Below are 27,470 nucleotides of genomic sequence, written 5' to 3' on the forward strand. Positions count from 1 at the left end.
GTTTGATGTAGATTGTGTTGCGAGACACGGGCCAGGCCTGTGCGGTGTAACGGCGGGTCGTGTGTAACCTCGATATCAGTGTAACAGTCCAAGAGTTGAAACCAAATAAATATTCAAACAGTGTCAGATTGGAGTAAACCAGCTGCAGTGATAGTCAACTTGTTTGTCGATATATCCAGTAGTATGGCTTAGTAATAATATAAGTTAACTGGACGACCTTCCCCATTGGGAAGGTGTACGCATCTACTAGGTTACTGTCAAAGTCAAGCCGAAGATCACCCGGAACAATAGCTCCTGCGTTACTTCGTCTTCTTGAGGTATCATTGGTATATATTGCTGATAGGCGACGGCCGACAGGCGAGTGCCCAGATCAAGATAGCGGACAACCGCATTGGGTACGGACAACGGACCGAGGACTCGCTTATTCGGGCAATCCGGCCCTATCTCCCTGTGTCTCGACAAGCCACCGCGCCTTATGCGGCCACTGCTGCTAATTTTCTTCTGCAGAGTCGGGCGGGCTGGCTGCCTTGGTTTTGGGCCAGCCAGCTGCACGGCGAGGCTTGAGACTATAATTCTCGTCCGTCCCGACCCCTCTTTAAGTCTTTTCCGTCCGACTCTCCGGTACTGCACGAGTGGTAAGATCTGAGATCCGGAAACCATGGGCTCGCTGGATACATGCGATTACTCATGGACGCAGGTCAGGCCGGGGCGCTGGGAACGGGAGATTGATGAGACGGAGCAGTTCTATACGTCCCTTGCGAAGACGTACGAAGGCAGTGGGCGCTGCTGCTTCGCGATTACGGCTTACGTTTCTTTCTCGGCGCAGGGAGCTGAACATGATGTTGAAGTAGCCTTGCGAAAGGCATGGCTGCGCTTGCGATACGAATGTCCGACTATTGCGTCGTGGGTTGAGTACAGCGAGCACAGTCGGACGTGCAGGAAGATCTATGAAATGGCGCATACCCCGGAGGCCCAGAATGCCTGGCTTGAGAGTACATTTCAGGTGGTTCGCACGAGAATGTCCGGTCTGCAGTGGTGCAATTCCGATCCTCCGGTGCCGGAGGTCCCGACTTTATTCATGATAAAGCGTGCGGGTCGCCCGAGTCCCACGGTCACTGCGGACTTGGTCCTTCGTTGTCGCCATGATATTATGGACGGCGTTGGGGCGTTGATGCTGTTGAATAGTTTGTTCGTGCATGCTGCGCGGGCCCTTGAGCAGGGTGATGCGTATCGACTCCCTGTCTTCGGCGACGAGTGCACGCGGTTGAGTCCGCCGTTTCGCGTTGCTGCCGGAGTTCCACCAAGTTTGAGTAAGAAGCAGCAATCTCGTCTGAATAAGACCGTTTCCATGAATGCCGCGTTAAAGGAGGTTGAGATTGCCGGCTTCCCTCGCCGGAAGGGTGCAACACAGCCTGGGAAGCACCAACGGGTCGCCATCACGCTGTCAACAGAATCGACGTATCGTCTGGTAAAAGCCTGCAAAGCATTAGGATTAAGTGTCACCCATGCATATCATACGGCCATCGGCATTGTACTGCGAGACGTTCAAAGGCGACAATCACGACCAAGGACGGTGCGATATATCAACTATAGTCTTCTTGACGAGCGACCGCAGTGCGAGGGGCCATACAACACCCCAGCTCATGCAGCATCAGTCTACCACTCTGTTTCTGGGGAGTGCCTGGCGGTCGATTTGACCGTCCCAGCCGCCTCCTTTGGTGCGCTTGAGCAGGTCCTCGACTACAGCATACCACGGCGAAACGAGTACATGAAAGTCGCTAGCGCAGTTCGGCGCTTCGACATACAAAACCGCAATGACAAGCAACGAGTCCAGATGGTACCCTCGTACTGGGGGATGATCACACCTCCTTACCCAGCGGATAATGCTACCCCGGCAGTGCCGCCGCCGTACAACAAACCGTCGATATCACTGTCGGACCTAGGCACCTTGGATAAGATTATCGCACCGTCACACAACGCATTCCAACTGGACAATCCGTGGGTGACGAGGGAGCATCTGGTTACCGGACTTGCGTTGTTTCTGGGAATCTGGGACGGGCGACTTACCTTGAGTGCGACGTATAACGATGCGTGGCACACGAGGGACGAGGCGTTGGTGTTCCTGGATCGGTGCAATGTCGTCACCATCCAAGCTCTTGGGGCTTGAGAGATGAAAAAGGGTGGAGGTTATTTCAGCTGAGAAATTCTGTCATTTGTACCTGTATTTGAGTCCTAACGGACAAGGAGGTTAATAGACGGCGTGGTATTCACGTGCCATGCCATAGACTGAGCGAATCGTCAATCATGCATGTTGTCTTCAGCGCACGCTACTTTTGTTTACACACTTGGTTATTAACAAACAATACACCGTAGAACTGCAAAATTTGTAGGACATACCCACTTTCAGGTGAGTAGTCGGGTAGAACTATGTACTAACGCAGCAACGCTGCTGTGGTATTAGTGTCCCAACAAGCGTTTGAAAATCCAATTTGACGTATAAAACGTAGGGAAGGAGCGTGTCCGGTGTCTCCGGCGTGCCTGCTTCTTGTATCGCCGTCTCCAAATGGAAGGAGCACTACGCATCCATGGGATTTCCGGCCTGGCCAACATTTCCGTTCAACCTCTCGAGTCTCAACCGCCAGAACACTTTTGAAATACAAGTTCTATTCTCCATACCAGGAAACACAAATATCCTATCTACTGACAAGAACCACCGGCGTTGGAAGAACATACCCCGCAAGGGCTCCCAAAACACGGTATTCATTGTCCTGCTCGCAGGAAGGTGTACCTTCAAACGCTGATGCTCTTTCTAGCCCCGTTGATATACTGGGCCCGACCACGATTCGCCCGTTATTATAACTGTCATCACAAATGATGGTCATACCACGACCGTCGCAGACAATGAACGCCACCAACAACCAGAAAGAGTTCAACCTGGGAGAGGTTCCAGATGCTCCGAACAACCATACCAAGAAGGCATCGTACCGTTCTTTGGTATTCTGGTTCATGGTAGGAATACAATCTGCTCTCACCCCGTTACTATGTCTTAGGGTCATGATCGTGGGCTGACGCCTGGTAGTCTCCCAGAGCAGTTCTTGGACGTTCAAGTATCAACCATTCTCCTCAATTCGACTTCGATATTTAACGAGCATCCGATTCCAGCCCCGCGCTAACAACAGGGGTCATCGCAAACCTCGACCACAATTCAACGGTTATTATCACTGTCATCACTTTACTAGTGTGCGGCACCACCGGCGAGTGTACATCTCCCACGTTGTCACGTTGGTTACTCTGGACTTACGTGATTGAAGGTATGCCCCGAAAAGGGCCTAATCACCGCTGGCCGATATTGAATTGGACAGGGCCACGTTTCGGGTGCATGGTTATGACCGGCCCTGGCACGGCTTTCTAAACAGACACGGGATAAAGAAGGTATGTATATCCTCTATCAACCTCCAGGAGTACTAATAATTGAGAATATAGCAACTATTTGAATGTGGAGGGCCTTAATAAGGGCCTACAACCGGGAGCTGAAACTACCAGCCCAGAAAACGTTACTACAAGAAACCGCCGAGGCACAGATACTGACGCAATAAATGCTTATACTTTGGATAACACGGTGGTAGATAATGATTTATACTGCTTACCTACTGTTCCTTCCCCATGACGAAGCATAATCACATCGATTCATAAATCATAGCATAGATACACCCTATCAACAAACTCAAGCGTAGTAATTGTCAACCTTCAGCCCCTTGAACTCAAACTGCGTATTCTCCCGTCGGTCAATCACCTTCTTATGGTGGACGTCCTTCACCCGCGCACGCACGTACTCTGTACCAGTCGGAGCAGGAATATTGGGATCCTTATCTTCGTCGGTGAGCAGACCAAGCCTATCCAACAGCGGCGACGGCACGGGCTTCATAATTGTGCTATCACCGGGTCGAACAAAGTACAGCAGGCCCAGACGGGGGATGTCAATCTGGTCCTTGGGCGGCGTCACCACGCGGTGGATGGTCGACTTGATGAATCCTATAATAGCCGTCAGTATCTGTCAATACAAACAGCATGAAAAGAACGAACCCTTCGTAAGGAAAGTCAACGTATCGGCCGCATTGCAAGTGATACCTCCCTCAACAGGCTTAACCCACTTCCACGCCCCCTCCGGCGTACGGATCTGCAACCCAGCAACCTGCTGCGAGAAAAGCAGTGTCAAGCTGCCAAAATCCGTATGTCCGCCCTTTGTATACCCCTGGGCGCGGTCCCACTCGTCCTGCGTGCGCACGTTGTAGATCATGTACCGGAGGTGGTCATCAGAGCGCTTGTCGTACTCGTGTGCATCTGCGAGGAACGTCTCTGGTAGTTCCAGGATTATGGACATGAGCACGAACAGCTTCCGCGCGACCTTGTCGAAGAGTTCGCGGTGGAAACTGGCGATTTCGGTGTAGTTTTCTTCTACGATTTTGTGGCGAGGGAGATCGGCCCAGTCGGGGATGTCCTTTGGGATGTTGAGCTGTACGTCGTTAGTTATATAGTCTAGTGTACTTGGTAGGGTGGTTGGTTCTGTACCATCTCAACATTGTCCTTGACGCCAGTATCGCCAATCCACCTCTCGTTCTCGCGGTATCCGAAGTACTCGCCCTGTGCGAAGTTGCAGGGGAACGTGCGCTTCTCTTCCAGGGGCTGTTTGAAGAAGGCATTGCCGAAGCTGAACTGCCGCAGGACGCGCTCGTCGTCGATACCGTGTCCGACGACGACCCAGAAACCAACTCGAGTCAGTGCATCGTACAGATCCCGGGCAAGAGCTTCCTTGCCGCCCGGCTGGTCGAATTTGGATAGGTCGATCTCAGGAAGGGGTGCCCAGTCTAGATTCTCCTTGGTGGGAGCGGGACGAGCCCATGGTTTTACCGGGACAGTTTGGATAGGGCCGGGCTCTTGGACGGCGGATGGAGCCATTTTACTAGGACTTATTCAGGCAAAGGTGTGTAAGAGCTTGCACTGACTGGGTTGCATAGCACTAGGGCCTTGCAGAGCACGGAGCCTTTATACCTCTCTCCTACTTCCCTGAACCCGGCCGCAAATGGCATCTTAACGCCGATATCCGACGCGAGTCATTCAATCAAGAAGGGCAGGATAATATTTGGAGAAATTCTGGCCTCGGTGCAGGAAGCGGGGTACGTGTTGAGTATCATTTTCCTGGTGGATTGCGTGATAGTGCTCCAAATCTGCGGCATAAGCACGGAGGGCGGGCATACTATTGGGCTTCTAGGCGTTGTAGGTTGGTATTACTGCTAGCATTTGTCGAGTATACTTTATTTCAAGGAAGTGATGGGCATATTGAGTGTCCAATGTATATTGCTTGCAGAGGGGTGCCGCTCGGCGATATCGACAGGAAGTGATAATGCAGAACAGGGTTTTGATGGCACAATCATAGCACAGTATGAGCAATGTGTTCGTCAGCCGGAGCAAAACATCGATGGGCAATAATCAAGCTTGTTTTGTTGAGTACTCCAATATCGTGATTGCCTCTATTATGGTATCACTTTGGCAGTCCCGCTTGCTCCGGCAAACTTTGATGCAACCGGCTATTACTATATAAGCGATGTTATACCACAGATACTCACAATTTCCCCAGCTGAGGCACCAGCGAGATGTCTTCGCATTCTATATCAGAGACGCCGCCTGAAAAGGGCCAGGCCGAAGTCACTGCCACCACTACCTCCACTTCCTTTGCTGGAACACCGGAAGGCGAATCGCCATCTCCCAAATATGACGCCGAGTTCGAAAAGCGTGTTATGCGAAAGATCGACCTCTGGCTGGTCGGCTTCTACTCCATCGTCTATATCTTCCGAGTCATCGACTCGGGCAACTACGCCAATGCTGCGATTATCAACCTCGAGGCAGGCGACGGTATAAAAGCAGAGCTCGGATTCAGCCCATCACAGTGGTCCTGGTCCCAGTCCATCTTCTCCTACAGCTACCTCTTCTTCGAACCGACAAACACGGTCCTGCTAAAACGATTCACGCCGTCTAAGTGGATGTTCATCCTCATCCTTGCCTGGGGCGTCTGCGCAACCAGCTCCGGCGCAACACAGGACTTCCCCGGCATGATGTGCGTTCGGTTTGCTATCGGTCTGGCAGAGGCAGGATTTTACCCCTCTGTCTTGTATCACTACGCCTTCTGGTATAAGCCCTCCGAGATGCCCTGGCGGATAGCTGTATTCTACTCCGTCGGCCAGCTGTCCAGTGCCCTAAGCGGCCTCCTCGCCTACGCAATCAGTTTCATGAATCGCCTCGGCGGCCTCTCGGGTTGGCGCTGGCTGTTTATCCTCGAGGGTCTCCCTGCGATTATTCTCGCATTTGTGGCCCTCTTCGTCCCTGATTATCCTGAGACTGCAAAGATGCTTACCCCTGAGGAACGGGAGTTTCTCTCCCATCGTCTTGCTAAGAATGCGCCCTCTGGGACGGATGCGCACTGGAGCTGGCGGAATGTAAAGGAGCTCTTCCGCAGCCCGACTGTGTATACCTTCTCTATCTACTGGATCGGGCATGGAATTGGTGGGTTCGGGGTCAATTATGCCCTGCCCACTGTCATTTATGAGCTTGGGTTCTCGGATACGGCCAATTCACAGTTGATGAATATCGTACGTCCTCCTTTCTTAACCACGGGGTCGCCAATACTGACTCTTGACTTATAGCCCCCGTATGTCGCCTGCTTCCTGTTTCTGAATACAGTCGGGCATTGTCTGCATAAGAAGTGGATTCGGCCGTGGACGACTGCTGTCGCAAGTATGTATATCTGCTGCTACAATTCTCTTTATGCGTGCTAATCCTGTCACAGTCGAAAGCACGATAATCATCTGCTACATAATTCTAATAACAGTCTCCAACGCGGTAGTCAAATATCTCGCCCTGATAGTCGCCACGGCCTGCGCAGGCTCCGCATACCCTGTCATCTGGCCCGAGCGGATCCGCGCGCTGGACGGCACAGTCGCGGCGGGCATTGGGATTGGGCTCACGAATGCGATGGCGCAGTTTAGTGGGATTGCCGGGCCGCATATCTACAGCACGACGTTTGGGCCGACGTATCGCGTCTCGTATATTATCTGTTTGAGCTTTTTGGTGCTTGCGATTAGTGGGGTTTTGGTCTCTTGGTTGTTGGTTTGGAGAAAGGATAGGAGGGTGGCTTTGGAGCGAGCAAGTGACATTGTCGAGGATAGGAAAGACGATCAGTTGGAGGCCAAAGTATAGCCAGTAAAAGGGTGGAGGTAACCAAAGCGATGTTTGAAGTTGCGATAAGCAATGATATATATAGATTCATACTCCAAGTGAGTTACAAGTTCACCATAGCCATATTTTTGACATACGCGGCAGTCCATACAACAGAGCTCCTAAGACAAAGAAAATAGATATCCATTTAGCATGGCAGTAATAATATATAAAACGTGTATTTATTTCCAGGCATATGAACTGGGAAGAGATCAGGATGTTTAAGCTGGTCAGGTGATCAGCATGACTCAGCATGCCATTGATTGGATTTTGTCCGACATCATCCGCGTCGAGTGTTTACAATTATCCTCTTGCAGTGCATGCTGCTAATATAATTGCCATTGGGAATGGAAAAGAGGGTACTGAATGTACCGGGGCGTTCATTGATGGTATAAACGGCCCAGCAATCATGGCGGGAAGTGACACTCAACCTTCGTCCCCGCGGGAATTAAATGCCATTGCTGTAAGTCTTTACGGATATAGGGCTATAAGATGATACCTAATTATTTGACAGTGCCGAAGATGTAGACAGAAAAAGGTACAGTCCCTGCAGCTTGACTTAAGTCAGGAGGATACCAAAGCACATGCGTGACTGCGATATGAATTTGTCAGTATCCGTGGAAAGCTGGTCATTAATATACCTGTTCTAGATTCGCTGTGACCGAGAAAAACCGGACTGCAAACGCTGTCATCAAGCGTCCGCTGAATGTCTATATGATCCTCGTCAGCCTCGTAAACGGACACCGAGGGCCGGTTCTGCTGTCCAAATCCAAAACTCACATCTTCTTCATATCATGCATCGTTTAGATGCTCTGGAGAATGGTGCTAGGAGCAATACCGAGACGCCTGTATTCTCACGGCGCTCTGCTGTTCCAAGTTGGTCTTCAATAAGCCCACACGAACTCCAGCCTACGCCTGGTACCGGTAGGTTCATACTTGACGATGCATTGGTTATACACAACTGAGTTACGATGATAGGACCTCCGAATACCCACACCAATCATCATCCAGGCGAAATAAATATCAAGGGATACCGGTTCCATGAGAGCGTATTAGAAGAGAAACTACCCATCTCCCCAGAAATCGCCAAATCATGGCTACAAAGTATGTCCTTCCGGACTCCACTCCAGCCCTTATTAACGCTACCAAGTGCTTTACGACAATCAAACCAGCCTAGGAATTTTATTACCCATCGCAAGGGATTTCATGCTCACGATACCGTCCATCGTCGACAACCCGTATGTCCAGATTGATGTCCGCGTGCTTATCCTCTACTACGGCGCTTTACATCAAGGGATGCTTCTGAGTCCTGGGATTGTTACGGACAAGAAAAGCGAATATTCCATTCTGCTATATCGCAGGGCTCTAAATCTTATGGAGAACTGGCAACTTCAGGATCAAATCAATGAACTGAGTCTGCATGTTGCATTTTGGATGGTGAGTCCTTGTTTCACAGGCCAGTCAAACTCGATAAACATTTAACTAAGGAGGGTAGACGTTTGAAACATATTCACAATCTGATTTCGACCTGTCGCATAGACTACATCGCTGCGCATGCGATATCGCACGCGGCCTTGGACTGCTTGAATTGGATGGCGTAGATGGGTCTGATATTCCTCGAGCCGCTAGCATTCGGCATGCTAATATGGATACTGTCTACCGGGGTGTGCACAGGATCTACTTCTGGCAGATTCTGATGCTGTACGACAACCTATTTCGAAACAACCTATACAGGCAAGGTAGTATTGAGACGGGTACGTGGAAAGTGAGTCTACCGGACCCATCTACGTGGCGCATCTTCAACGATGGCGACCGGGACACTCAGGTGTATTTTGAGGTCTGTCTCCGATTAGCACGTATGTCACTTGGACACTCCGAACTGCGGAGTAGTAAAGGTGAGGACGGGATGCTCGATACTTCCGGACAGGCGGAAGTGATGGATCTCGTGTTGGAGATTAGCAACATTCTTTCCCAGTGGAATATTGTACGTATACCTATCGGAATACTCTGTATTCACGTCAAATTGTGTTGGCTACTGATAGAGTTATAGGAGGCATTACTTATGCAAGCATCGTCCACAATCCATGCATACCTATACGCGAAGCTGATCTGGGACGGGTCGTCAATGATAATCTCATTCCTCCGCATTCAACCACAAAGCCCTACTTGGCCTTCAGACCATGGTGCTGAGCTGGAACTTGATGCCGCCCGGAGATCTATAACAGCTGTACAGCGTTTGTTCGAGCTTGATCCAGATGGACTTTGTTGGCACTTGTGGCACTTGGGGTAAGGGATATCTCTGCTGTGTTCGCCACTTTTCTTAGCTGACACTTGTAATTCGAATAGATACCTTAAAAGCTACATTACTCCCTGTATTGGGGTTATTTTCAAAAGTATCCTCACTGCGGACACAGAAGAAACAGCCATGTCGAATATAACTCTCACGCTCTGGATAGAGATGATGCTTACGGAGTGCGAAAAGATACGCAAGGAATTAAATTCCATGAAGAGATTGGTCCGAACATTAAGACGCTTCTCACACATATTTGTCCAACAAAAGTTTCGTGTTGGGCTGCAGCTAGATCACGATCATGAAGAGCCAAGCGCCTTATCCGAAGCAATGAGACGAGGAGTCGTGGAAGATATACTGGATGTTGCCTGGAAAACCAGCGAATCGACGAGTCCTTTACGGTCTCCAACCATTGAAGTTCTGGGTGAAGAAGAGCTACAGTTTTTGAACGAGCGAGGTGTTGACCTACAGCAACTATACAATGATCCCTGCCAGGCTATTCTGGAGTTGGAGAAGAGTTTATTGACTGAGCCTGATCCTCATCGTGCTTGGTGGACGTTTGACGTTTAGACACGTATTGTTTGCCAAAAGGTTGAATGGGAGTATTGGAAATTGTCATTGCATTAACAGCACTGTGACAGGCCTGCCATTGTCGAGATATATGACTGGCCACGTCCAACCGTGGGGAATTCTTCAACCAGTTCAACACAACACCATTGGCCGAGTCCGGTATGTCTATCTCCGATACCACATCCGCGTAACCCTGGTATGCCTCATCTTCTTCTGCAGCTGGAAGATCCCATACAGCAAAGCCTCCGGCGTAGGCGGACACCCAGGTACATAAACATCCACTGGAACAATCCTATCGACGCCCCGTACCACACTATAACTATAGTGATAGTACCCGCCCCCATTCGCGCAGCTGCCCATACTAATCACCCATTTCGGATCAGGCATCTGGTCGTAGCACTGCCGCAACGCAGGCGCCATTTTGTTCGTCACGGTCCCGGCTACGATCATCACGTCCGCTTGGCGGGGGGAGGCGCGGAAGATAATTCCCAGCCGGTCTTGGTCGTACCGCGGCATGGAGGTTTGCATCATTTCGATTGCGCAGCAAGCGAGACCGAAGCTGAGGGGCCATAGGGAGCCTTGACGGGCCCAGTTTACGATTTGGTCGAGGGATGTTCTATCGACATGGTCAGTTTTGAGCAACTGATTGGCAGTATTTCTGGGCTTACAGGACATAGTCTGCGGCGTTTGATTGTGGGTTTTCTGAGCGAGATATGGCTGTTTTGGGAGTAGGGAATTGCGTCGCCAGGGAGGTTCGGGCTTCATCGGCTGTTCGTGAGGTTGAATACTGGCGGGCCGTGATACAAGTAAAAGACCTTGCCGGGATGCGGAAGGCTATGAGATTATATTAGCAATAATAATAAAAGTCAAAGTCCTACAAAAACCATATACAAACCGGATGGAAGGGCCCTCACGGCCATGTCCTAAACATGCAGTGTCCAGGTTGCAAGAGTGGGGTAAACTTTTGTGAATTTTCTTAGGTCAAAGGGCATATTAATTTCCCTCTGGCGAGGAAATAGGCCCATTATTTAGCTGAAGACATACGCCCCATCGGGGCTCCTCTCTCATTGTCTCCGATATGTGCTCTCTACTGAGACCTCGCAGGATACTCAGGAGTATACGGACTCTCGGACTTTGCCAAGCTGCTATGAGTCCGGATGTTCCACCGAAAGGCAGACATATAGCGATTTTATTTGTCCAATAACGGCCCACAGTCGGTGCGCCGGACCTTCGGACTTTGCCAAGACGCAGTGCAGCCAACAGCAATGGCGATAAATGGGCCAGGCTTAGGCTCCCAGGGATTGCGCCCTAGAGACATTGGTAGCCGGTCATGCCGGTAGACTCTTTAACATTGATTATACCCAAAAATTCCACACACTGCCAAGGTTGAGCCAGTTAACTCGTATTATCAGGCCACTGGATAGAACAGGGCGAAGGGGAAGGCATTCCTGGCTTGATAGTCGAGTACGAAGTACAGAGGTAGCCTCATCATATTCACAGGTATCACAGGCATCTCTCCAAATGGGTCTAGTTTGTTACGAAGGACAGAACGTAGAAAAAAGCTTGTTAGTAGAGACAGGTTTATCATAGCTCAATCATATGATGAAATGATAATACAATTAAATTCCTATCAGTCTATTCGTCCTGCATGTACAGTGTAAGCCCTAACATACCAGCGAGCCAGCTAAGCAAGGGCGCGCGCGTCTGGACTCTGAAATGCGTCTTAGAATCCAAAATTCCTCGGACCCTCCCTTAAAAAACAGAACCACGAGGGGATGGAATGTGCACACTGCTTAGATTATTTATCTTGGTGCTGCGGTCGTCGTTGACCCGTAGTTAAAAGGGCTTAAAAAGAGATGCGGGTAACATGGCCCACGAAACTACCCCCCTGCTACACCCCGGTAATCACAAACACCAAGCCCACTGGGTTTTATTCCTCGTTTGCATCGTAATCGTCACAATCGACTTCGGCGGCGCTGTGTCCGCCGCCCCGCAGACCCAGATCCTAGAGGTCATCGTCTGTCGCGCTCTCCACCGCGATGCAGTCATCTCTGCATCAACATGCAAGGGCGCAGATGTCCAGAGCGAGCTCGCGCTGATCAACGGCTGGAAGGATACCTTCGATCAGATCCCGGGGATTATTCTCGCATTGCCATATGGCTTCATGGCTGATCGGGTCGGTCGCAGGCAAGTCGTGATGCTGAGCATGTTGGGGCTTACAATGCAGGAGGTTGCTGTGCGGATAATCTGTTGGTCTCTGTTTTTTTTCTCTCTTGTATTACAACAGTGAAACTAAATGTGTATAAATTCAGGCTGGAAAAGTCCAGCGATCCCTCCGCAAGCCATCTGGTTTACGTCTGTATTCCAGTTCTGTGGCGGCGGAGCTCAAATCGCAAGCTCGATGGTGTTTACCATTATGTCGGATATCTTTCCTGTCGAAACGCGGTTGGTTTACCCGATTACGTATTCTGTAGGAGTGTTATTGACATGATGCAGGACGAACAAGTTCTTCATGTTATACGCCGCCATGCTTGTGGCTGAGATCTTTGGTGGTCCGATTAGCGCATGGCTGATGGCTATATCGTCACCTTGGATACCTTATCTTCTTGGCCTGCTCTGTGAATTTGTTGGCTTGGCTGCTGTTCTGGCTATACCAGAGACACTGCCTGGGAGACTGGACATGGACCATTCGCATACAGCAGGCGATACAGACGAGGGTGAGAACAAGCCAAGGACTCAAGCGCTGTGGCCATTCATCCAACTCACAACGAAGCAAATACTACGCATAAAACAATTCATCTTGGGGAATAGAAACGTCCTCGCAATGACAGCGGCATTCTTCTCCGCAACTGCAGGCCAGCAGGCTCTGAAGTTGATCCTTCAGTACGCGTCAAAGAGATTCTCCTGGTCAATGGGGGAAGCAAGTCTCATTCTTTCACTAAAGGGAATTATAAACCTCGTGCTCCTTCTACTTATTCTACCCGCATTGTCTGGACAACTGCAAAGACGTCTTTCGCCGGCAAGAAAGGACCTCTTGATCGCGCAAGGAAGTGCTGCACTGCTTGTCCTTGGATTCACTACCATGGGGCTCGCCTCGTATCCAGCTCTATTCAGTATCGGAGTGTCAGTTCTCGCATTGGGCTGGGGATTCTACGCTACGCTCCGGAGTCTCGCCAGTGCCTTGGTGTCGGAGACGCAGATTGGGCTGCTGAGTACGACTATTGGCTTGGTTCAAGGTGTTGGGGGTCTCATTGCTGGTCCTGTACTTGCGGGGGCGTTTACTTATGGCATGGCACTTGGGGGGTCGTGGATTGGACTGCCTTACTTTGTTGCTGCTGGGTTGTTTGCAGCGGCTGGGTTGGGGGTTTGTGGGGTAGCTCTAGGCAATGTACCTGATGAAATGGTATAGATATATCTTGATTCGATAAACGTGCTTATAGACTGAATAGACTTCCCACACATCCTAACATATAGCTATTTACTATCTTGATACAGGTCCTGATCAAATCGCACCGAGGCATCATCCAGAGATACACGACATCACGTACCTTTGAGCGGAATATCTTGGCATCCAGATTCCTCCAATCCTTTCCAAAACGTCTTCTACTTCTCTTTTCACCCTCTGAGAATAAACCAATTGCGGTCCAGTTTCTGGTAGGCTTTTTCAACAACGCTCCCAATACTCAACCATGCCAGCCTTGAAAGGTACCCATCCAACCCCCGCTGCCAACACTGGAACACACCGACATTCGTATCCGGAGACGGAGCCTCGTTTTAGTAAACATCGGATTGGACGTTCAGGCCCTGGCGCTGCGCAGCTAAGCCAGCACTGCCACGTTCCGCCTCTACTTCAGCCTTTCGGGGCGCCCCCACGTGGGCCCGTCCCTACATGCCAATATATTGTCAAGTTAGCGGATCGCTTTCGGGCTTTCCGAGTGGCGGATGTAAAAGTTAATTGTTTTACTTGGAGTTGTGGATCTTAGTGTTTATTTTTTGTATTACAGCCGATGTCCAGAATGTTGTTTGATTTCTACGAAGCCTGAGCTAGTTCGATTCTCTTACGGAGCATGAGTATTGTACGGAGTAGTGGAGGTCGTCAAGTCGAATCCCGAAATATTAAATCCATTAGCGAATACTCTAAACGCATATACAACCATGACAATAACCATATCCATAACTAGGAAACTAATTAAGCGCATCAGCACAGTATTATTCCATCCCATCGTCCCTCATTCCTCATTTTTCATTTCTCATAATCACATCCTACACTACCAGTCCAACCACCATCGGGATAATACCCCAGTACATCGGCACCCCGTGCGACGAAGCAGCACCGGTGAAGATCGGCGGCGACGGGGTATCAGTCGGGGCAGAGCCGGTGGGAGACCCGCCTGGTATGATTGGGGTGGACGAGGTAGGAGCACCGGTCTGTGGGGGCGCGTTGGACGCCGTATCTGTATCTGTGCCTGTCGCTGTAGCGGAAGCAGAGTCAGAATCAGAATTGGAGTCAGAGCCAGACGAAGTAGCAGTAGAAGTAGGAGATGCAGAATCAGAGTCAGAGGACGAATCAGAATAACTTGAAGACGTTGAGGCAGAAGACGACTCAAAAGAAGTTGAATCAGAAGTGGCAGTCGCAGAGGCAGACGTAGCCGTAGACGCAGAATCACTGGTTGTCGAGCTGGGGCTACTAGACGTACTACTTGGTGACTCAGTCGTGGAGCTGTCTGTTGCTGTAGGCGAACTATCAGTGTCTGTCGTTGACGTTGAAGGAATCTGCGTAGTCTCACTCTCAGAATCCGAAGAAGTTGAAGTCGACGTCGACGTTGATGTCGAGCTGGGCGTGGTGATGGGCTCTCCAGTGGGAGCCGAATCGTCGCCTTGTTCCGCGCAATAGTTGATAAATTGCAAGAAGTCAGGGGGAATGAAGTTGGAATCATCGTCGCTGTCGGCATCATCCTCGTCGGCCCATCGTTTGTTACAGTCCGTGCACTGGCCTAGGAGGGTCGTGAACGCCGAATCCGCACCACAAAGGTCTAGATCCTTTCCGGTATTTTGGGCCTCCAGAGCCGCGCTGTTACAATCATCGTAGCAGACTTCGGGGAAGTCGGGATCTGTAATGACATCCTGCTGGCGTTGTAGAAGGCGCGACAGAAGCCCGCCACTGGAGATGGGGATGGCGGATTTCTTCTGACGCGCAGTGTATCCGCCATGACCGTCGGGGAACCGGAAGATGGAGTAGTTGAGGCCGAACTGTTCGGGGTTCAGGTTGAAGTAGTCCTGGGAGACATTCCAGGTTCCAACTTCGTCGGATACTACTGGCTCACCCCAGGTTTGGTCCTCGATATACGGATGGCTCTTGATACACTCTTCTGGTCGACAGACATAGCCTTCAGCAGGCAGTCCGGCCTCGATGTTACACTCGCCAGCAACGTCCAGACGCCGAGGCCTGCAGAGGTATCCTGGTGCACAACCCCAGGTGTAGTCAGTGGGGAGTGGGGCTGGGGGGGTGTAGGTTGGGTTGGAAACTAGAGGCGGACAGACGGAAGATGTGACTGTTGTTCCTGGTTCTATGGCATGTGAGTATAAAAAAGCGAAGGAAATACCCTAGGAAACGTACCGGTAACGGTTCCAGTAGTGCCGGGGTCGACATCAGTTAGAGTGACCGTGACGGTTGTACCAGGGCCTGACCTGTTAGCTGAGAAGTATATCAGAGAGTTAGTGTTATATGACTTACCCGTCTCAGTGCCAATGACAGTAGTGGTGATAACTTCAGTTACAACAACGGTTTCAATGCCAGTCGGCCCAGTCACTGTGGTGGTTCGAGTGACGGTCTCTCCAGGAACGGTAGTGACAGAGCCAGGTATGGTGGTGATGGATCCAGGTATAGTTGTCACAGAGCCGGGGATGGTAGTGACCGATCCCGATATCGTAGTTGTCTCACCTGGTAGGGTTGTCACCGATCCTGATATAGTAGTGACCGGCCCCGTAATGGTCGTCGTAACCGGGGGAAGCGTTGTGGTAACTGGAGGAAGAGTAGTCACCGATCCGGAGATGGTTGTGGTCTCTCCAGGCAGAGTGGTGACCGTTCCAGGGACTGTGATCGTGGTCTCTTCTCCAGGGACAGTAACAGTTGTCTCCTCGCCGGGTACAGTAATTGTTGTCTCTTCTCCAGGAACCGTAACAGTTGTCTCTTCTCCAGGGACAGTAACGGTTGTCCCCTCCCCGGGAACAGTAACTGTTGTACCGGGGACAGTAATGGTTGTCTCCTCTCCAGGAACCGTAACGGTTGTCCCTTCACCAGGGACAGTAATGGTTGTCTCTTCTCCAGGGACAGTAACGGTCGTCGGGTCCGGAGTGATAGTGACCGTAGTAGGCTCAGGAGTGACAGTCACCGTCACTGTCGACGGATGGTGTGGCCAGGGCCACGTTGGGTAGTGGTCATGGCCACCACCAAGACCAAGACCGAGAGTCACTGTCGCGGTGACAGTAACGCCTTCGGTCACAGTCACACCGGCACCGACTCCAACTCCAAGGCCAGAGTCGCCGTCAGTTACGGTGACCGTCTGAGCTGGGGGGTTGGCGGTCGCGCAGGTCTCGCCTTCGGTGATGGTAACTGTCTCTGTGTTTGTGTCTGTAATGGTAATAGTCACTCCAGCACCAACGCCAACTCCAATGCCGGAATCACTATATGTGAGTGCCCGTTCCTCAAAGACATGCGCCCACGCAGTCGACGGAAACGAGGACGCTGCCAGGAGCAGCAGGGTTGGGAAGTGGGAGACGCGCATGGCTATGGTCGCAGCAGCTTCAATTGTCAAGCAGTCATGAAGAATTGCTGCAGAAGAGAGTTGGAGAAGCTAAGCTGCGAGTGAGAGAGACGGAGCGGAAGAATTGCAGACTGGTGCAGGGATAATCACGTCCAAGTCACAGTCTCGGTCACAAACTCGGTCACCACTCACAGGAACGGGGATGGGGCGCTGCAGGGTCGCAGTGGCAGTGGGAGGACAAAGAAAATAAACAAGACCCGGCCATCCTTTGTCCGGGGGGGGAGTGGATCGGGTAAAGTGATTTATATTCGAGAAGAGAGGAGAATACGAGCGAGAGCCTCTTCGAGTGGGGGAGTCAGACATGAAGCCACCAGGGCAGCAACACAGCGACGACGTGGACGACGTAACGCGCCTGCAAGGTAGCGGAATGCGAGCAAGCAATGGCCAGTCTGCTGACGAGCTGAAGAGGCTGAGAGCCCGAATTGGCTAATGGAGCGATGCAGGCCGCGATGACAGGCTTTAGAGCCCTCTGGACTGGGATCGGCACGACAGGGATGCTGCTGGCCTTCACCGTTCGTCGTATCCATGAGGGGTCGCTTAGGGCTTCTCCGCGCCTGCATCCCGGCGGTTTCCAGCACAACCACGCCCAAGTTTGTCAGGGAAAAACTGCAGCCAGGTTATTCTGGTCCGGGCTGCGCCTGTTCCTGAAAAACGAATCTCTATTCTCCGTCCAGTCCTTTGTTGGCGGAGAATGGCACCTTTCTGCGCTTCCGGTTGTTTGCTCCGCCCAGCCGCTACCGCTGCAGCCCGTGCTAGTGCTGCGCCTCTAGCGGGCTAGTCCATGCGACGAACCTCGCAGGCCCGAGCAGTGCACCTCACGAATCCCTCCGCCTTGCTGTGAATGGCTGTAAGGGTCCAGCCTGGCCAGCCGCGCTCGTATCAGCCCGGGCTCCCCCACCATCAATGGTGGCCGAGGGGCGGGGCGTGCCCTCTGTGTTGGTTCAACGATGAATGGCGTAATAAATGTAAGCCGCTCAGGCGCCCGATCGAGATTGGAGGGAAAAATTCTAAACTATTGCCATGAGTTGGCTGCATTTGTCACGGCTGTTCTGACCTGAAAGGACAAGAGTGACCAGAGCCCCCCCAGTGGCCGTGTCTTACTTTATTTTTGATATTCTGCCCAGAGGAACGTGTCAGCCACTCGCTATCGCTTGACTATCGCTTTCTTTGTCTGCTGTCCTGTCCTTGGTTGCACAAGGCTCTAAATCGGGCTCGCTGCCCAACAAAGAAAGAGAAAGCGCAGCAATCGAAAAGGGGCACGGTGCGCCACGGTCTGCGAAAAGAAACACCACGGGTTGCGCTGCGATGAAGCGACTCTCGTTATAGCGACGAACGGCAATAACGATAATGCCCGATAGATGGAGACTGGCGCTGTTGGCGGCCCTTGTAGGGTCGTCGCAGGCGCAGTTGGTTCAGAACGGCAGTTCTATATGCAGCTGGGGACAGCTCAGAGGTACGTCGCATAGCTCGAGGAACAGCCGCAGAGAGATAATAATAACTTTCGCAGCAAACATCGTCCGCGACACCGTTTATCTGGATGGAGGCGAACTGTACAAGGAGATGTGAGTCGGCAGCCCTACCTCGACCGGCCACACTTATACTGACCGCGATCGCGCAGAGTCTTTAGCGACGGCCACACGATGGCTACTAACAGGAATAATCCGGAATCCATAACCTACTACCTGAACCTATCCTCGAAATTCAACACCCAAACCGAGAATCTCACCGCGCTATTCGGCCAGCTCGAAAAGACCGGTGGTATAGTGGGTAGCAACCTGGCCCCCGACTACAACGACGGAGTCATGTTCGCGAACGACGGCATGTTCATTCTTTATGGGTAAGACCAGTGGCTCGTAGTCATTGCCATCATAAGGTTAACACTGGACATCACAGCGGCTATCTTCCGCCGTCAGACAGCGCGGACTACCCACCATCGGGCCAAACCATCGCATACGAGAAGTACCAATACGGGCCAGAAATCAGCGATTTCTCGCCCACAATCAAGCAAATCACAATGGAAGATGTGAGCTGGCACATCACCAACGGCGCTGGCGTCTCGTCGCCCAGCGAGTACTTGGGCTTCTACATTAGCGGCGTGCATGCACCGGGCTGGGGCCCAACCTTGGACAACGGTAACTCGACACAGCTATCCCAGCGGATGATCACAGTGGACACGTCCAAGATGTTGGATCCTAAGTTCTCCAATTCCTCCATTCCTAGCTATATCAAGCCACGCACAAATGCGGAGGCCGTGTGGGTTCCCGTCGCGGACAGGGGAATCGTCGTCCTCATCGGCGGCGTCACTTACCCCGAGAAACTCTACTCTGGGGGATTGTCCGAAGATCAGGAGAAGGAAAGCCGAGATAACGATCCGGTGTTCATGGAGACTGTCTCCATATACGACATCGCCGACAACAAATGGTGGGATCCGTCTCCGCCACTACCCTACCCAAATGAACTTGCCATGCTGACCATCACTCAGGTACTTGCAAAACACGACCGGAGACGTCCCACCCCAGCTCTCCTCATTCTGCTCCGTGTACGCGAGTTCTCCGGACGGCTCCTCACAGAACATCTACATCTATGGCGGGTACGACGGCGTGACCCCGAAAAACACGACCTGGGACGACGTATACGTGCTCTCACTGCCTTCATTCGAATGGATCAAGCTCTACGAAGGCGACAGCGAGAATAGCGGCCGCAAACAGCACAAGTGCGCTAAACCGTATCCTGACAAGATGCTTGTTCTAGGTGGGACCCAGAATTCCCCCGTGGACTGTATTGAGCCCATCCGCGTGTTCAATTTGAATACCGGGCGCTTCCAGGATACGTATGATCCGGAAGACTGGGAGGAGTATAAAGTGCCTGATCTGGTTTCCGGCCGGATTGGAGGAGAGTAAGTCATTTACATACCACAGAGGTAGTGCAGTCTAACGTGGATAGTGCGGATGGCGGCGCGACCAAGACCGAGCCTGACAGCTGGACCAACAGCTCCCTGGCCGACGTCTTCGAGAAGAAGTATAGCAATACTATCGAAACTTATTATCCCTACGAAACCAGCGCCACCCCAACGACTACATCGGTCTCCGGCGGCGGCGGAGGCGGCTTCCCAGGCTGGGCAGGCGCAATCATCGGCGTCGTACTCGGAGTGCTTTTAATCGCCGGCATACTCGCATTCTTCTTCATCCGGCGTCGCAGAAAGAGAGGCGCGCGCCGCCAGAGCGAAGTGTCTGGTATTACCTCCCGGGTCACGAACTGGATGAACGCCGGCGCATTCGGGCCTGCATCTAAGGATCCGGAGAACTCGACGATTGTGTCAGGCGATATGACAAATATTACAAGCGGGAGCACGGCTGTTGGGCCTGAGTCGTCGATTAATGCGCCTCCTATGGCCCAGACTACGCAGGAGGTTGCGGGTGATCCTGTTTACGAAATGCATGGTATGTTCACCCTGTCTACTTCCCTACCGCAGTATACTAAAAAACGACCAGCCCATAGCGCCACACCTGGACAGCACGCGGCGTTCGCCGTTGAGTTGCCTACTCCTTTCAACCGGGATACGGCGAATCCGGTGTCGCCGTCTGCGACGCTTCCTGTCGGGTATACCTCGCCTGTGTCGCCCCAGGTGCGACAGGAAAAAGACGGCGATGAGCCATCGCGGCCGGGACATCAGCGGAACGTGTCGAGTCTATCCAGCGTGCCGTCGTATGACCCAGCACTAGGTGAGGAGTCGGACAGTGTCGCGCAACGGCCGCGGTATGTTTCTGGAGTATCGGAGGCGAGTGTCAGTTCTGCGGGGACGAGGGCTGAAGGGACGGGAACATCGTTCAGTAACAGGGGGCTTGGGTTGGAGGATATACCTGATGAGGACCACCGGGAGCGGTGACGGTTATGTGAATATGATAATGTGAATTTATAGTTAATGATTATAGTGAATGATACTGCTGTTTAAAAGTCACACATGCTAAAGTTTTAATCAAGTTTGATTGGCGAGCTCTGTTGCCACATGACGACGCCAAGTTAGTGTGAGTTCATCTGCTCCAGCCGCTGCTCTCGCCTCCTCATCCCTTCAACCACCACAATGCGCATTGCTGCTGCCCACAAATACTACAATCTCGGCCACTTCGAGCGCCCTGTCAGCACAAATAACCCCGACGCGCAGACTTGGTTCAACCGAGGGCTCATCTGGGTTTACTCTTTCAACCACGAGGAGGCGGCGAAATGCTTCGACCAGGCCATCGCCCATGACCCTTTGTGTGCCATGGCCTACTGGGGTCTGGCCTACGCAGTTGGTCCAAACTACAATAAACCCTGGGATCGCTTTGATAAGCGCGATCTGCGCATCTCGACGCGGCGGGGTTATGATGCGTCCAGGAAAGCGAAGGAGCTGGCAAATACGAGTCCCCGGCCTGTTGCTGCATGGGAACATGCCGTCATTGAGGCGATGCAGTGTCGCTTCGACCGTGGGAGTCCTCCGACCGAGCCAAATGTGCTGAATCGGAATTATGCTGCTGCGATGGAGCGCGTCTACCGGGATTTCGGCGAGGATATTGAAATCGCTGTCCTCTATGCTGATGCTTTGATGAATGTTACCCCGTGGGCGCTGTGGAATCTGTTCACTGGAGAGCCTGCGCCTAATGCGCCGACGTTGCTTGTGAAGGATGTCCTCGAGTATGCGCTTACTCTGGATAAGGCCTATCAGCATCCAGGGCTATTGCATCTCTATATCCACTTTATTGAAATGTCGCCGACTCCCGAGTTGGGCATCAACGTCGCCGATCGCCTGCGCGATCTGGTTCCAGACGCTGGGCACATACACCACATGCCCACGCATCTTGATATCCTAGTTGGCGACTGGAGACGATCTATCACATCCAACTATAACGCCACGTTAGCTGACGACAAGTATCTCGCCCAAGTAGGGCCCTACAACCTCTACACCTTCTACCGCCTCCACAACTACCACTCTTTAATATACGCAGCCATGTTCGCAGGCCAACGCAAGACAGCACTGGATGCAGTCGCGCGCATGGAGGATTCCGTACCAGAGGGCGTGCTACGCATGGTCTCGCCGCCCATGGCAGACTGGCTCGAGAACTTCCTCGCAACGCGTCTACACATCATGATCCGCTTCGGGATGTGGCAGGACCTCATCCAGACCGACCTCCCAACAGACCAAACCCTGTACTGCGTAACAACAGCAACAACACACTACGCCAAAGGCCTTGCCTATGCAGCCACCGGCCAGGTCGGCAAGGCAGAGGAACAACGCGGTCTATTCCAACAAGCCCGCGCCCGTGTCCCGCACTCCCGACGCGCATATAACAGTAAAGCCTCAGAGACACTAGCCGTGGCATCCACGATGCTAGACGGTGAACTTGCGTACCGCGTGCAAGACTACGACGCAGCATGGTCCCACTTCCGCAAATCTACCGAACTGGACGATAAACTCCCCTACAGCGAACCCTGGGCGTGGATGCAACCCAGCAGACATGCATACGCTGCTCTACTCCTTGAGCAAGGTCACCTTGATGAGGCAGCAAGGCAATACCGGGCGGACCTAGGTCTCGACCAGACGCTTATCCGCCCGCGTCGGCATCCGAAGAATGTCTGGTCGCTGCAGGGGTATCATGAGTGTTTGACGCGGATGGGACGGGCTCAGGAGGCGGCGACCATTGAGCCGGCGCTGAGACTTGCTGTTGCGGTGGCGGATGTTCCTATTAAAGCTTCTTGTTTTTGTCGGTTGGATACGACGCAGGCGTCGGTGGTTATGGGTGGGGAGAGAAGACATAGTCGGATATAATACATGTTATTACAATACGAGGATCTCTACTTTAATTTTGGTCATTTACATTTATATTATCAAGTACTTGCTATGTTAGTCAGTCCAAGATATAATTTATTTGCCAAGGTAGGTGTCTAAAGCTATCGGTGGTTATATATGTATCCACCTTGCAGTCGGTCCTTTCACTACATATTACTTTAAGATACAGCTGCACTGGACCAGAAATATACAGAGATCAAATGTACCATGAAGGTACAGATAACAGCTAGCTAGAGAGTGAGCGATCAAAGGCAGAACAAATTGATGCTGTTCAATTCGGGGACCCACGGCAATTTTCGACCACAGCCTGAAGCAACTCGAAGAGGACATCAAAGTCGACGAATTTCCAATAATAATATCCGGGGTAACTCGATAATGAAGGCAAATGTGTAGATAAGTAAGACTCCGTCATTTTACCCTTTATCTAGTGACTTGAATATTTCCATTCCCGCCGTACTAAAATGCCCACGCAAGGCCAAGAGATTGTCCGCGATGTCTGGAAGGACAACCTCTTCAGTAAGGACATCGTTCAGTATTATGAGGGTCAGAATTGACAACTCGCCCAGGTCGAAAAAGTAGTCTTATGCCCAGGCGGCGCAGGGACTATATGCACCGTTAAAGCTACGATAACTGCCCCCACTGCCTGGGCGAGTGGGTTGGCACGTGTGGGTACATTGCAAAATCATGCGGGGAACTTCCTTTCACACCTTGCTCTTCTTTCAGCTGCCACTCCTCCCGCGCAAGAATGGATATGACAAGGGACCTTGATGATTGTTCCATTCTACCAGGGAGCGTCTCAGAGCGCGCCACCAAGCGATCTCGGAGAAAGGCACCGAAGTCCCGACACGGCTGTTCACAATGCAAGAAGAGACGAGTTAGTCGGATCTCTGCTCCTGCTCCCCTTAATCAAAATTTTAACAACAACAGATTAAATGCGATGAGAATCACCCGGCTTGCAACAACTGCATAAACCTGGGCTATCAGTGCCCGGGGTTCCAACCGGTATTGCGCTGGTCAGAAAAGCACGAGCGGGCTGGGAAATCCTCATCTATTGGCATCCTAGACCGAAACTTGAATTGTTCTCCGGCAGTTACATCCTCAGTACAACAAGCCGACTACGTGAACAATGAGCCTGAGTCTACTGTACAAACCAATTACAACTCCTGGAGTGTTAACACTGATTCATGCATGCTACCCTTTTTCTCGGACTCTAGCATATTTCTGAATCGTACTGGCGATTTAGAAACAGGCAACGCCACGTCAGATAGTATCCTTGCTGACCTAGATCCACCTAATTTGGATGTGACAACAAGCCTGGGAATGCTACGGACTCCTACTCATCTGCCGACGATGTTAATCGAGCATTGGTTTGAGTACATTTGCCCCATGTGGTCAGCCTTTGACTCTGCAGTTAGTTATAGTCGCCAGCTGGCTTGGAGCTCTTGGGGCTCCTCGAAAGCTGTCTCCTATACAATGCAGGCCATGTCGGCAGCCTATCTCGCGGTTACCATGCCACGCTTTTACGAGTCTCTATCCTCGCTAACCTCCTTGGCTGTTGCAGCTATTAATGAAGATATTTGCATTATATACAGTTCGCAGACGCCAAAAGTCAAATACGATCTCATTTATGCGATATTCACACTAGGAAACTCGTTGCATTCCACCGCTTCGACTATTTCCGAGAACCCATGGCTTGAATCTGCTCGCGAGCTGCTATCATTATGGACGCTGAACATGTCAGCCTCAGATATGCCAATACATTCATATTTCAGCCAAGCCTTGACTTACTGGGAAATGCTCCTTGCTGCAAGGGGCTGTGGTTCTGTTCCCGGCAAGTTGGCAAAGAAGCGACAGCGCTATTACGCCAAGATTCAACAGGCCATGGGCTTTGCCGATTACAACAACGACATTGTTCCCCATGAGTCACCTCTTTACGGGCTTTGGCAAGCTACGCTAGGAACTGGGACTCGACCCAACTCATGGTCTGGCGTCTCGAATGAGGTGATTGATGTGTTTGGTCAGGTCCTCGCTTTATGTCATAATGCGCATCATCATCATCATTGCTACCAGAACCAAAGTCGCTTCAACGCCGAGAGCGCAACCGTAGGTCTTTGTGATATATCATTGGCACGTGAACTGCAAAGGGACCTGTTGAATATGGATTTCGAATCCCTCATTCTCATGGACGAAGTCCAAGGATTTCCCGTCCAAACAGAAGACGAGAATACACCAACCGCCCATTTGCTTCAAACTGCCGAGGCATATCGCCAGGCTGCCTTGTTACAGCTGCATTTGTCATTCCACGATCTGGAAACGACACCGAATAACACGTTCCCTTCATCGACGGGTACTTACCCTCGGAATATGTGTCATATGGCTGTGGCAAACGGGCAATCGCGAAACGAACATATTCTTTCAATAGCGCTGAACTTGGTCAATATCCTAGAGCGGATTCCTAACCAGTCAGGCTCGAGGTCCATTCATCTCATGCTATATCTTTCCGCCGCGACAGGCCTGAAAGTTGAACCATTCGTCGAATATCAAGGAAGCCATGACGTCGCTAGTGTGGATACAGTCGTTCCACGAACAGCTTTGGAAGTGTCTAGAGCAAGACAATTCGTGCTTGCGCGACTTAGTGGCCTCCGACAGACACTTCCTCATAGAAGGCTGGACAGTACTATTGAACTCGTGGAAAATATTTGGAGACAATATGATACTCAAGGGTCGCCGCCTTGCACTCTCGTTTATTGGCTAGATACCATGACCAAGAATGGGTCTGCAGTGACACTCTGGTGATTTTCATCGAATTATTCTCCTAGAATACACTTTCTTATTAAATGTCTTCTACCAATAGTCTAATCCAATGTCTGATGAGGTCCCAAGCTCTTTGTGCATTGCTGAGGTCAGGGTTATTGGAAATAGTAATAACTCTAAACACAGTACAAACCTAGCCTGTGTTCATTCTGTGGCTTAAGGAAGAACTCTTAAGCTCTTTAAAAGACACGATCAGAGATCAAAGAATTAACAGCGAAAACAAAAAAAGAAAGGAATCGAGCGCATAAGAGAAGGGTAAGAGAAGGTACAGAACTAGCATGTGTTGATACACCAAAATGACATTTGGGTGCACACCCAGAATCGATAGCACCCGCACGAGACCGATGATCGGGAGATGACACTACGTAGACCATCAAGATAAGGAGCAAGGCTCTTAGTATAAGGCTTTCAAGATTATTCTTAGTATCGGATGGTCTTTTCTTCCTGTATCTTAAAGGTTCCATGTAGGGTGTAAGACCCTCCAGAACCTTGTCAGTTCCGATGTTCCCCTTTGCTCATATATTCCTCAAGCTGGAAGTCTGGCTGGCCTTCCCAGTATAGAGTTTCAGGGTCACTGGAATTCTCGAACGTATATCTTGCGCTGTCGTCCGGGATGTACACCTTTTGCAGGCCATTTGCTTCGGCAGCCTCGGCAAGCAGCTGGCACTGACAGGCACGCTCCATGAGGGTCATCAAGAAGCATGCCTCCGAGACCGTGGAACCTACTGTTAGAAGACCATGGTTTTGTAGAATCATGCCTTTCCCTTTCTCTCCTAATAATAAACGAAATTATCAGTGAGGCTGTGCTTAAGCTGGACTTCGGTAACTTACCTAGCGCAAGGCCAATTTTATTGCCCTCGTTTTCTGTGAGCACAACGCCTCCGAAGTCCTACAGACGTTAGATTGGAAACTAGAACCGTCATTACAAAAGGTACCTTGTAAACAGCCTGTGCATCACCATAGAGGTAAGCGGCGTCTTGCGTTAACATTTCCAGAGGCCGTCCGAAAGCACTCCATGCCATTCCATGGGGACTATGAGTATGACAAGCGGCATCGACGTCGGGCCTAGCCTTATGCATAGCGCTGTGAATGAGGAAGCCGGCAGCATTAGCTGGTCGGCTCATGTTCCCTTCAAAAATCCCATATTTAGTACGTGGTCGGATTGAAACGAGAAGGATCACATTACCGCCAATTGGGACGCCCTCATAGTTGACTAGGATCATATCGCTTGCCTTCAATATTCCAAAATGCACAGCTAATGGGTTCTAAAGCCAGTAAGCTTTTCTGAATAGCGAATGTCGGTTTTTGATTTCCTTACTGTCCAGAATGTATGAGGATTCTCTGGATCGCGGACAGAAATGTGACCAGCCATCCCATCAGTATAGCCGTTTCGCGCAAAAACCCGGAATGCAAGCGCCATTTGCTCCAGGATCCATTTCCTCTGAGCAGTGAAAGTTGGGTGTCTTGGGATTCCGGGAAGGCTAGCTCCTTGGGAAATTAACTGCAAAGGCGTCTTCCGCGTTTTTGGGGCGTCAGCCAGCTCAGTGTCGGGAGACTTCAATGTTTGTATCTCTGTGGCGGACATTTTATGAGGCGTGATGAAAACAATAATGACTCTACAGAATTTTGCGAGGTGGGCAAGTGCACATATTATACTCAAACAACCCAGAATTGCACCTGCCTTTAACAGGCGCTTTCAGCAATGCTCTTACGCCTGTCCATGGTACAAACCCCCAAGCCTTTCTGACGATCACTTGTGGGTATCTCAGAGCGCCTCACAGCCAATGGTTTCCGCGCTGCAATGTGCCCCTCATAATATCGTATAATTTTGCGCACGACAGCCTAGTGGTATTGGTTGGCCCCTAGGAAAACCCCATTA

The 27,470-nt window shown here is 51.2% G+C and overlaps 12 protein-coding genes across 12 annotated transcripts; 8 read left to right on the forward strand and 4 right to left on the reverse strand.

Moving 5' to 3' along the window:
- Positions 1–399: 399 nt before the first annotated feature.
- ASPSYDRAFT_47500 (uncharacterized protein) lies at positions 400–2,373 on the forward strand. The gene has a single exon (XM_040847439.1). The coding sequence runs from the start codon at positions 659–661 to the stop codon at positions 2,165–2,167; it is 1,509 nt and encodes a 502-aa protein (XP_040701011.1). The 5' UTR covers positions 400–658; the 3' UTR covers positions 2,168–2,373.
- Positions 2,374–3,724: 1,351 nt separating this feature from the next.
- ASPSYDRAFT_59582 (uncharacterized protein) lies at positions 3,725–4,956 on the reverse strand (the record flags this gene model as incomplete). The annotated part of the gene is made up of 4 exons (XM_040849729.1): positions 3,725–3,793; positions 3,830–4,032; positions 4,084–4,513; positions 4,570–4,956. The coding sequence occupies 4 exons, from the start codon at positions 4,954–4,956 to the stop codon at positions 3,725–3,727; spliced, it is 1,089 nt and encodes a 362-aa protein (XP_040701012.1).
- An 830-nt stretch (positions 4,957–5,786) lies between these two features.
- On the forward strand, positions 5,787–7,388 carry ASPSYDRAFT_181628 (uncharacterized protein). Its single transcript, XM_040843507.1, has 3 exons — positions 5,787–6,644; positions 6,699–6,789; positions 6,842–7,388. The coding sequence occupies exons 1-3, from the start codon at positions 5,796–5,798 to the stop codon at positions 7,249–7,251; spliced, it is 1,350 nt and encodes a 449-aa protein (XP_040701013.1). The 5' UTR covers positions 5,787–5,795; the 3' UTR covers positions 7,252–7,388.
- Positions 7,389–7,522: 134 nt separating this feature from the next.
- On the forward strand, positions 7,523–10,129 carry ASPSYDRAFT_33333 (Zn(II)2Cys6 transcription factor domain-containing protein; the record flags this gene model as incomplete). The annotated part of the gene is made up of 7 exons (XM_040845069.1): positions 7,523–7,732; positions 7,920–8,193; positions 8,248–8,373; positions 8,420–8,706; positions 8,765–9,253; positions 9,320–9,555; positions 9,616–10,129. 7 exons carry the CDS (start codon positions 7,523–7,525, stop codon positions 10,127–10,129), a joined length of 2,136 nt encoding a protein of 711 aa, XP_040701014.1.
- A 165-nt stretch (positions 10,130–10,294) lies between these two features.
- Positions 10,295–11,049, reverse strand: ASPSYDRAFT_33334 (NuoB/complex I 20 kDa subunit family protein; the record flags this gene model as incomplete). The annotated part of the gene is made up of 3 exons (XM_040845070.1): positions 10,295–10,745; positions 10,798–10,963; positions 11,025–11,049. 3 exons carry the CDS (start codon positions 11,047–11,049, stop codon positions 10,295–10,297), a joined length of 642 nt encoding a protein of 213 aa, XP_040701015.1.
- Positions 11,050–11,996: 947 nt separating this feature from the next.
- Positions 11,997–13,901, forward strand: ASPSYDRAFT_80170 (putative MFS transporter; the record flags this gene model as incomplete). The annotated part of the gene is made up of 3 exons (XM_040851028.1): positions 11,997–12,378; positions 12,442–12,574; positions 12,626–13,901. The coding sequence occupies 3 exons, from the start codon at positions 11,997–11,999 to the stop codon at positions 13,536–13,538; spliced, it is 1,428 nt and encodes a 475-aa protein (XP_040701016.1). The 3' UTR covers positions 13,539–13,901.
- A 491-nt stretch (positions 13,902–14,392) lies between these two features.
- ASPSYDRAFT_91496 (uncharacterized protein) lies at positions 14,393–16,914 on the reverse strand (the record flags this gene model as incomplete). Its single annotated transcript, XM_040852496.1, has 3 exons — positions 14,393–15,696; positions 15,747–15,812; positions 15,864–16,914. 3 exons carry the CDS (start codon positions 16,912–16,914, stop codon positions 14,393–14,395), a joined length of 2,421 nt encoding a protein of 806 aa, XP_040701017.1.
- Positions 16,915–17,402: 488 nt separating this feature from the next.
- On the forward strand, positions 17,403–17,723 carry ASPSYDRAFT_33338 (uncharacterized protein; the record flags this gene model as incomplete). The annotated part of the gene is made up of 1 exon (XM_040845071.1): positions 17,403–17,723. The coding sequence occupies one exon, from the start codon at positions 17,403–17,405 to the stop codon at positions 17,721–17,723; it is 321 nt and encodes a 106-aa protein (XP_040701018.1).
- Positions 17,724–17,933: 210 nt separating this feature from the next.
- ASPSYDRAFT_47506 (uncharacterized protein) lies at positions 17,934–20,912 on the forward strand. Its single transcript, XM_040847440.1, has 7 exons — positions 17,934–18,406; positions 18,461–18,515; positions 18,572–18,790; positions 18,847–19,374; positions 19,436–19,849; positions 19,897–20,393; positions 20,445–20,912. Exons 1-7 carry the CDS (start codon positions 18,301–18,303, stop codon positions 20,837–20,839), a joined length of 2,214 nt encoding a protein of 737 aa, XP_040701019.1. The 5' UTR covers positions 17,934–18,300; the 3' UTR covers positions 20,840–20,912.
- A 117-nt stretch (positions 20,913–21,029) lies between these two features.
- On the forward strand, positions 21,030–22,864 carry ASPSYDRAFT_47507 (uncharacterized protein). Its single transcript, XM_040847441.1, has one exon. It carries the CDS (start codon positions 21,035–21,037, stop codon positions 22,754–22,756), a length of 1,722 nt encoding a protein of 573 aa, XP_040701020.1. The 5' UTR covers positions 21,030–21,034; the 3' UTR covers positions 22,757–22,864.
- A 636-nt stretch (positions 22,865–23,500) lies between these two features.
- On the forward strand, positions 23,501–25,954 carry ASPSYDRAFT_134160 (Zn(II)2Cys6 transcription factor). Its single transcript, XM_040840664.1, has 2 exons — positions 23,501–23,651; positions 23,705–25,954. The coding sequence occupies exons 1-2, from the start codon at positions 23,523–23,525 to the stop codon at positions 25,571–25,573; spliced, it is 1,998 nt and encodes a 665-aa protein (XP_040701021.1). The 5' UTR covers positions 23,501–23,522; the 3' UTR covers positions 25,574–25,954.
- Positions 25,936–27,279, reverse strand: ASPSYDRAFT_80173 (uncharacterized protein). The gene is made up of 5 exons (XM_040851029.1): positions 26,910–27,279; positions 26,778–26,856; positions 26,527–26,720; positions 26,423–26,480; positions 25,936–26,364 (listed from the first exon to the last, which is right to left on the reverse strand). Exons 1-5 carry the CDS (start codon positions 27,174–27,176, stop codon positions 26,084–26,086), a joined length of 879 nt encoding a protein of 292 aa, XP_040701022.1. The 5' UTR covers positions 27,177–27,279; the 3' UTR covers positions 25,936–26,083.
- Positions 27,280–27,470: the final 191 nt, after the last annotated feature.

Source organism: Aspergillus sydowii (assembly GCF_001890705.1).
Source record: "Aspergillus sydowii CBS 593.65 unplaced genomic scaffold ASPSYscaffold_8, whole genome shotgun sequence".
Taxonomy (NCBI): Eukaryota; Fungi; Ascomycota; class Eurotiomycetes; order Eurotiales; family Aspergillaceae; genus Aspergillus; species Aspergillus sydowii.

What these genes read in the sequence shown, in the direction of transcription:
- ASPSYDRAFT_47500 (XM_040847439.1), top strand. Translation starts at nt 659, where the DNA reads ATGGGCTCGCTGGATACATGCGATTACTCATGGACGCAGGTCAGGCCG.
- ASPSYDRAFT_181628 (XM_040843507.1), top strand. Translation starts at nt 5,796, where the DNA reads ATGCGAAAGATCGACCTCTGGCTGGTCGGCTTCTACTCCATCGTCTAT. An exon ending in ATTCACAGTTGATGAATATC is followed by an intron (nt 6,645 to 6,698) that starts GTACGTCCTCCT and finishes CTTGACTTATAG; the next exon opens with CCCCCGTATGTCGCCTGCTT. An exon ending in GTGGACGACTGCTGTCGCAA is followed by an intron (nt 6,790 to 6,841) that starts GTATGTATATCT and finishes ATCCTGTCACAG; the next exon opens with TCGAAAGCACGATAATCATC.
- ASPSYDRAFT_47506 (XM_040847440.1), top strand. Translation starts at nt 18,301, where the DNA reads ATGCCCGATAGATGGAGACTGGCGCTGTTGGCGGCCCTTGTAGGGTCG. An exon ending in GACATCGCCGACAACAAATG is followed by an intron (nt 19,375 to 19,435) that starts GTGGGATCCGTC and finishes ACCATCACTCAG; the next exon opens with GTACTTGCAAAACACGACCG. An exon ending in TCCTGTTTACGAAATGCATG is followed by an intron (nt 20,394 to 20,444) that starts GTATGTTCACCC and finishes AAAAACGACCAG; the next exon opens with CCCATAGCGCCACACCTGGA.
- ASPSYDRAFT_47507 (XM_040847441.1), top strand. Translation starts at nt 21,035, where the DNA reads ATGCGCATTGCTGCTGCCCACAAATACTACAATCTCGGCCACTTCGAG.
- ASPSYDRAFT_134160 (XM_040840664.1), top strand. Translation starts at nt 23,523, where the DNA reads ATGGATATGACAAGGGACCTTGATGATTGTTCCATTCTACCAGGGAGC. An exon ending in CACAATGCAAGAAGAGACGA is followed by an intron (nt 23,652 to 23,704) that starts GTTAGTCGGATC and finishes TAACAACAACAG; the next exon opens with ATTAAATGCGATGAGAATCA.
- ASPSYDRAFT_80173 (XM_040851029.1), bottom strand. Translation starts at nt 27,176, where the DNA reads ATGTCCGCCACAGAGATACAAACATTGAAGTCTCCCGACACTGAGCTG. An exon ending in ATCCTCATACATTCTGGACA is followed by an intron (nt 26,857 to 26,909) that starts GTAAGGAAATCA and finishes TACTGGCTTTAG; the next exon opens with AACCCATTAGCTGTGCATTT. An exon ending in TGAGGGCGTCCCAATTGGCG is followed by an intron (nt 26,721 to 26,777) that starts GTAATGTGATCC and finishes GGATTTTTGAAG; the next exon opens with GGAACATGAGCCGACCAGCT.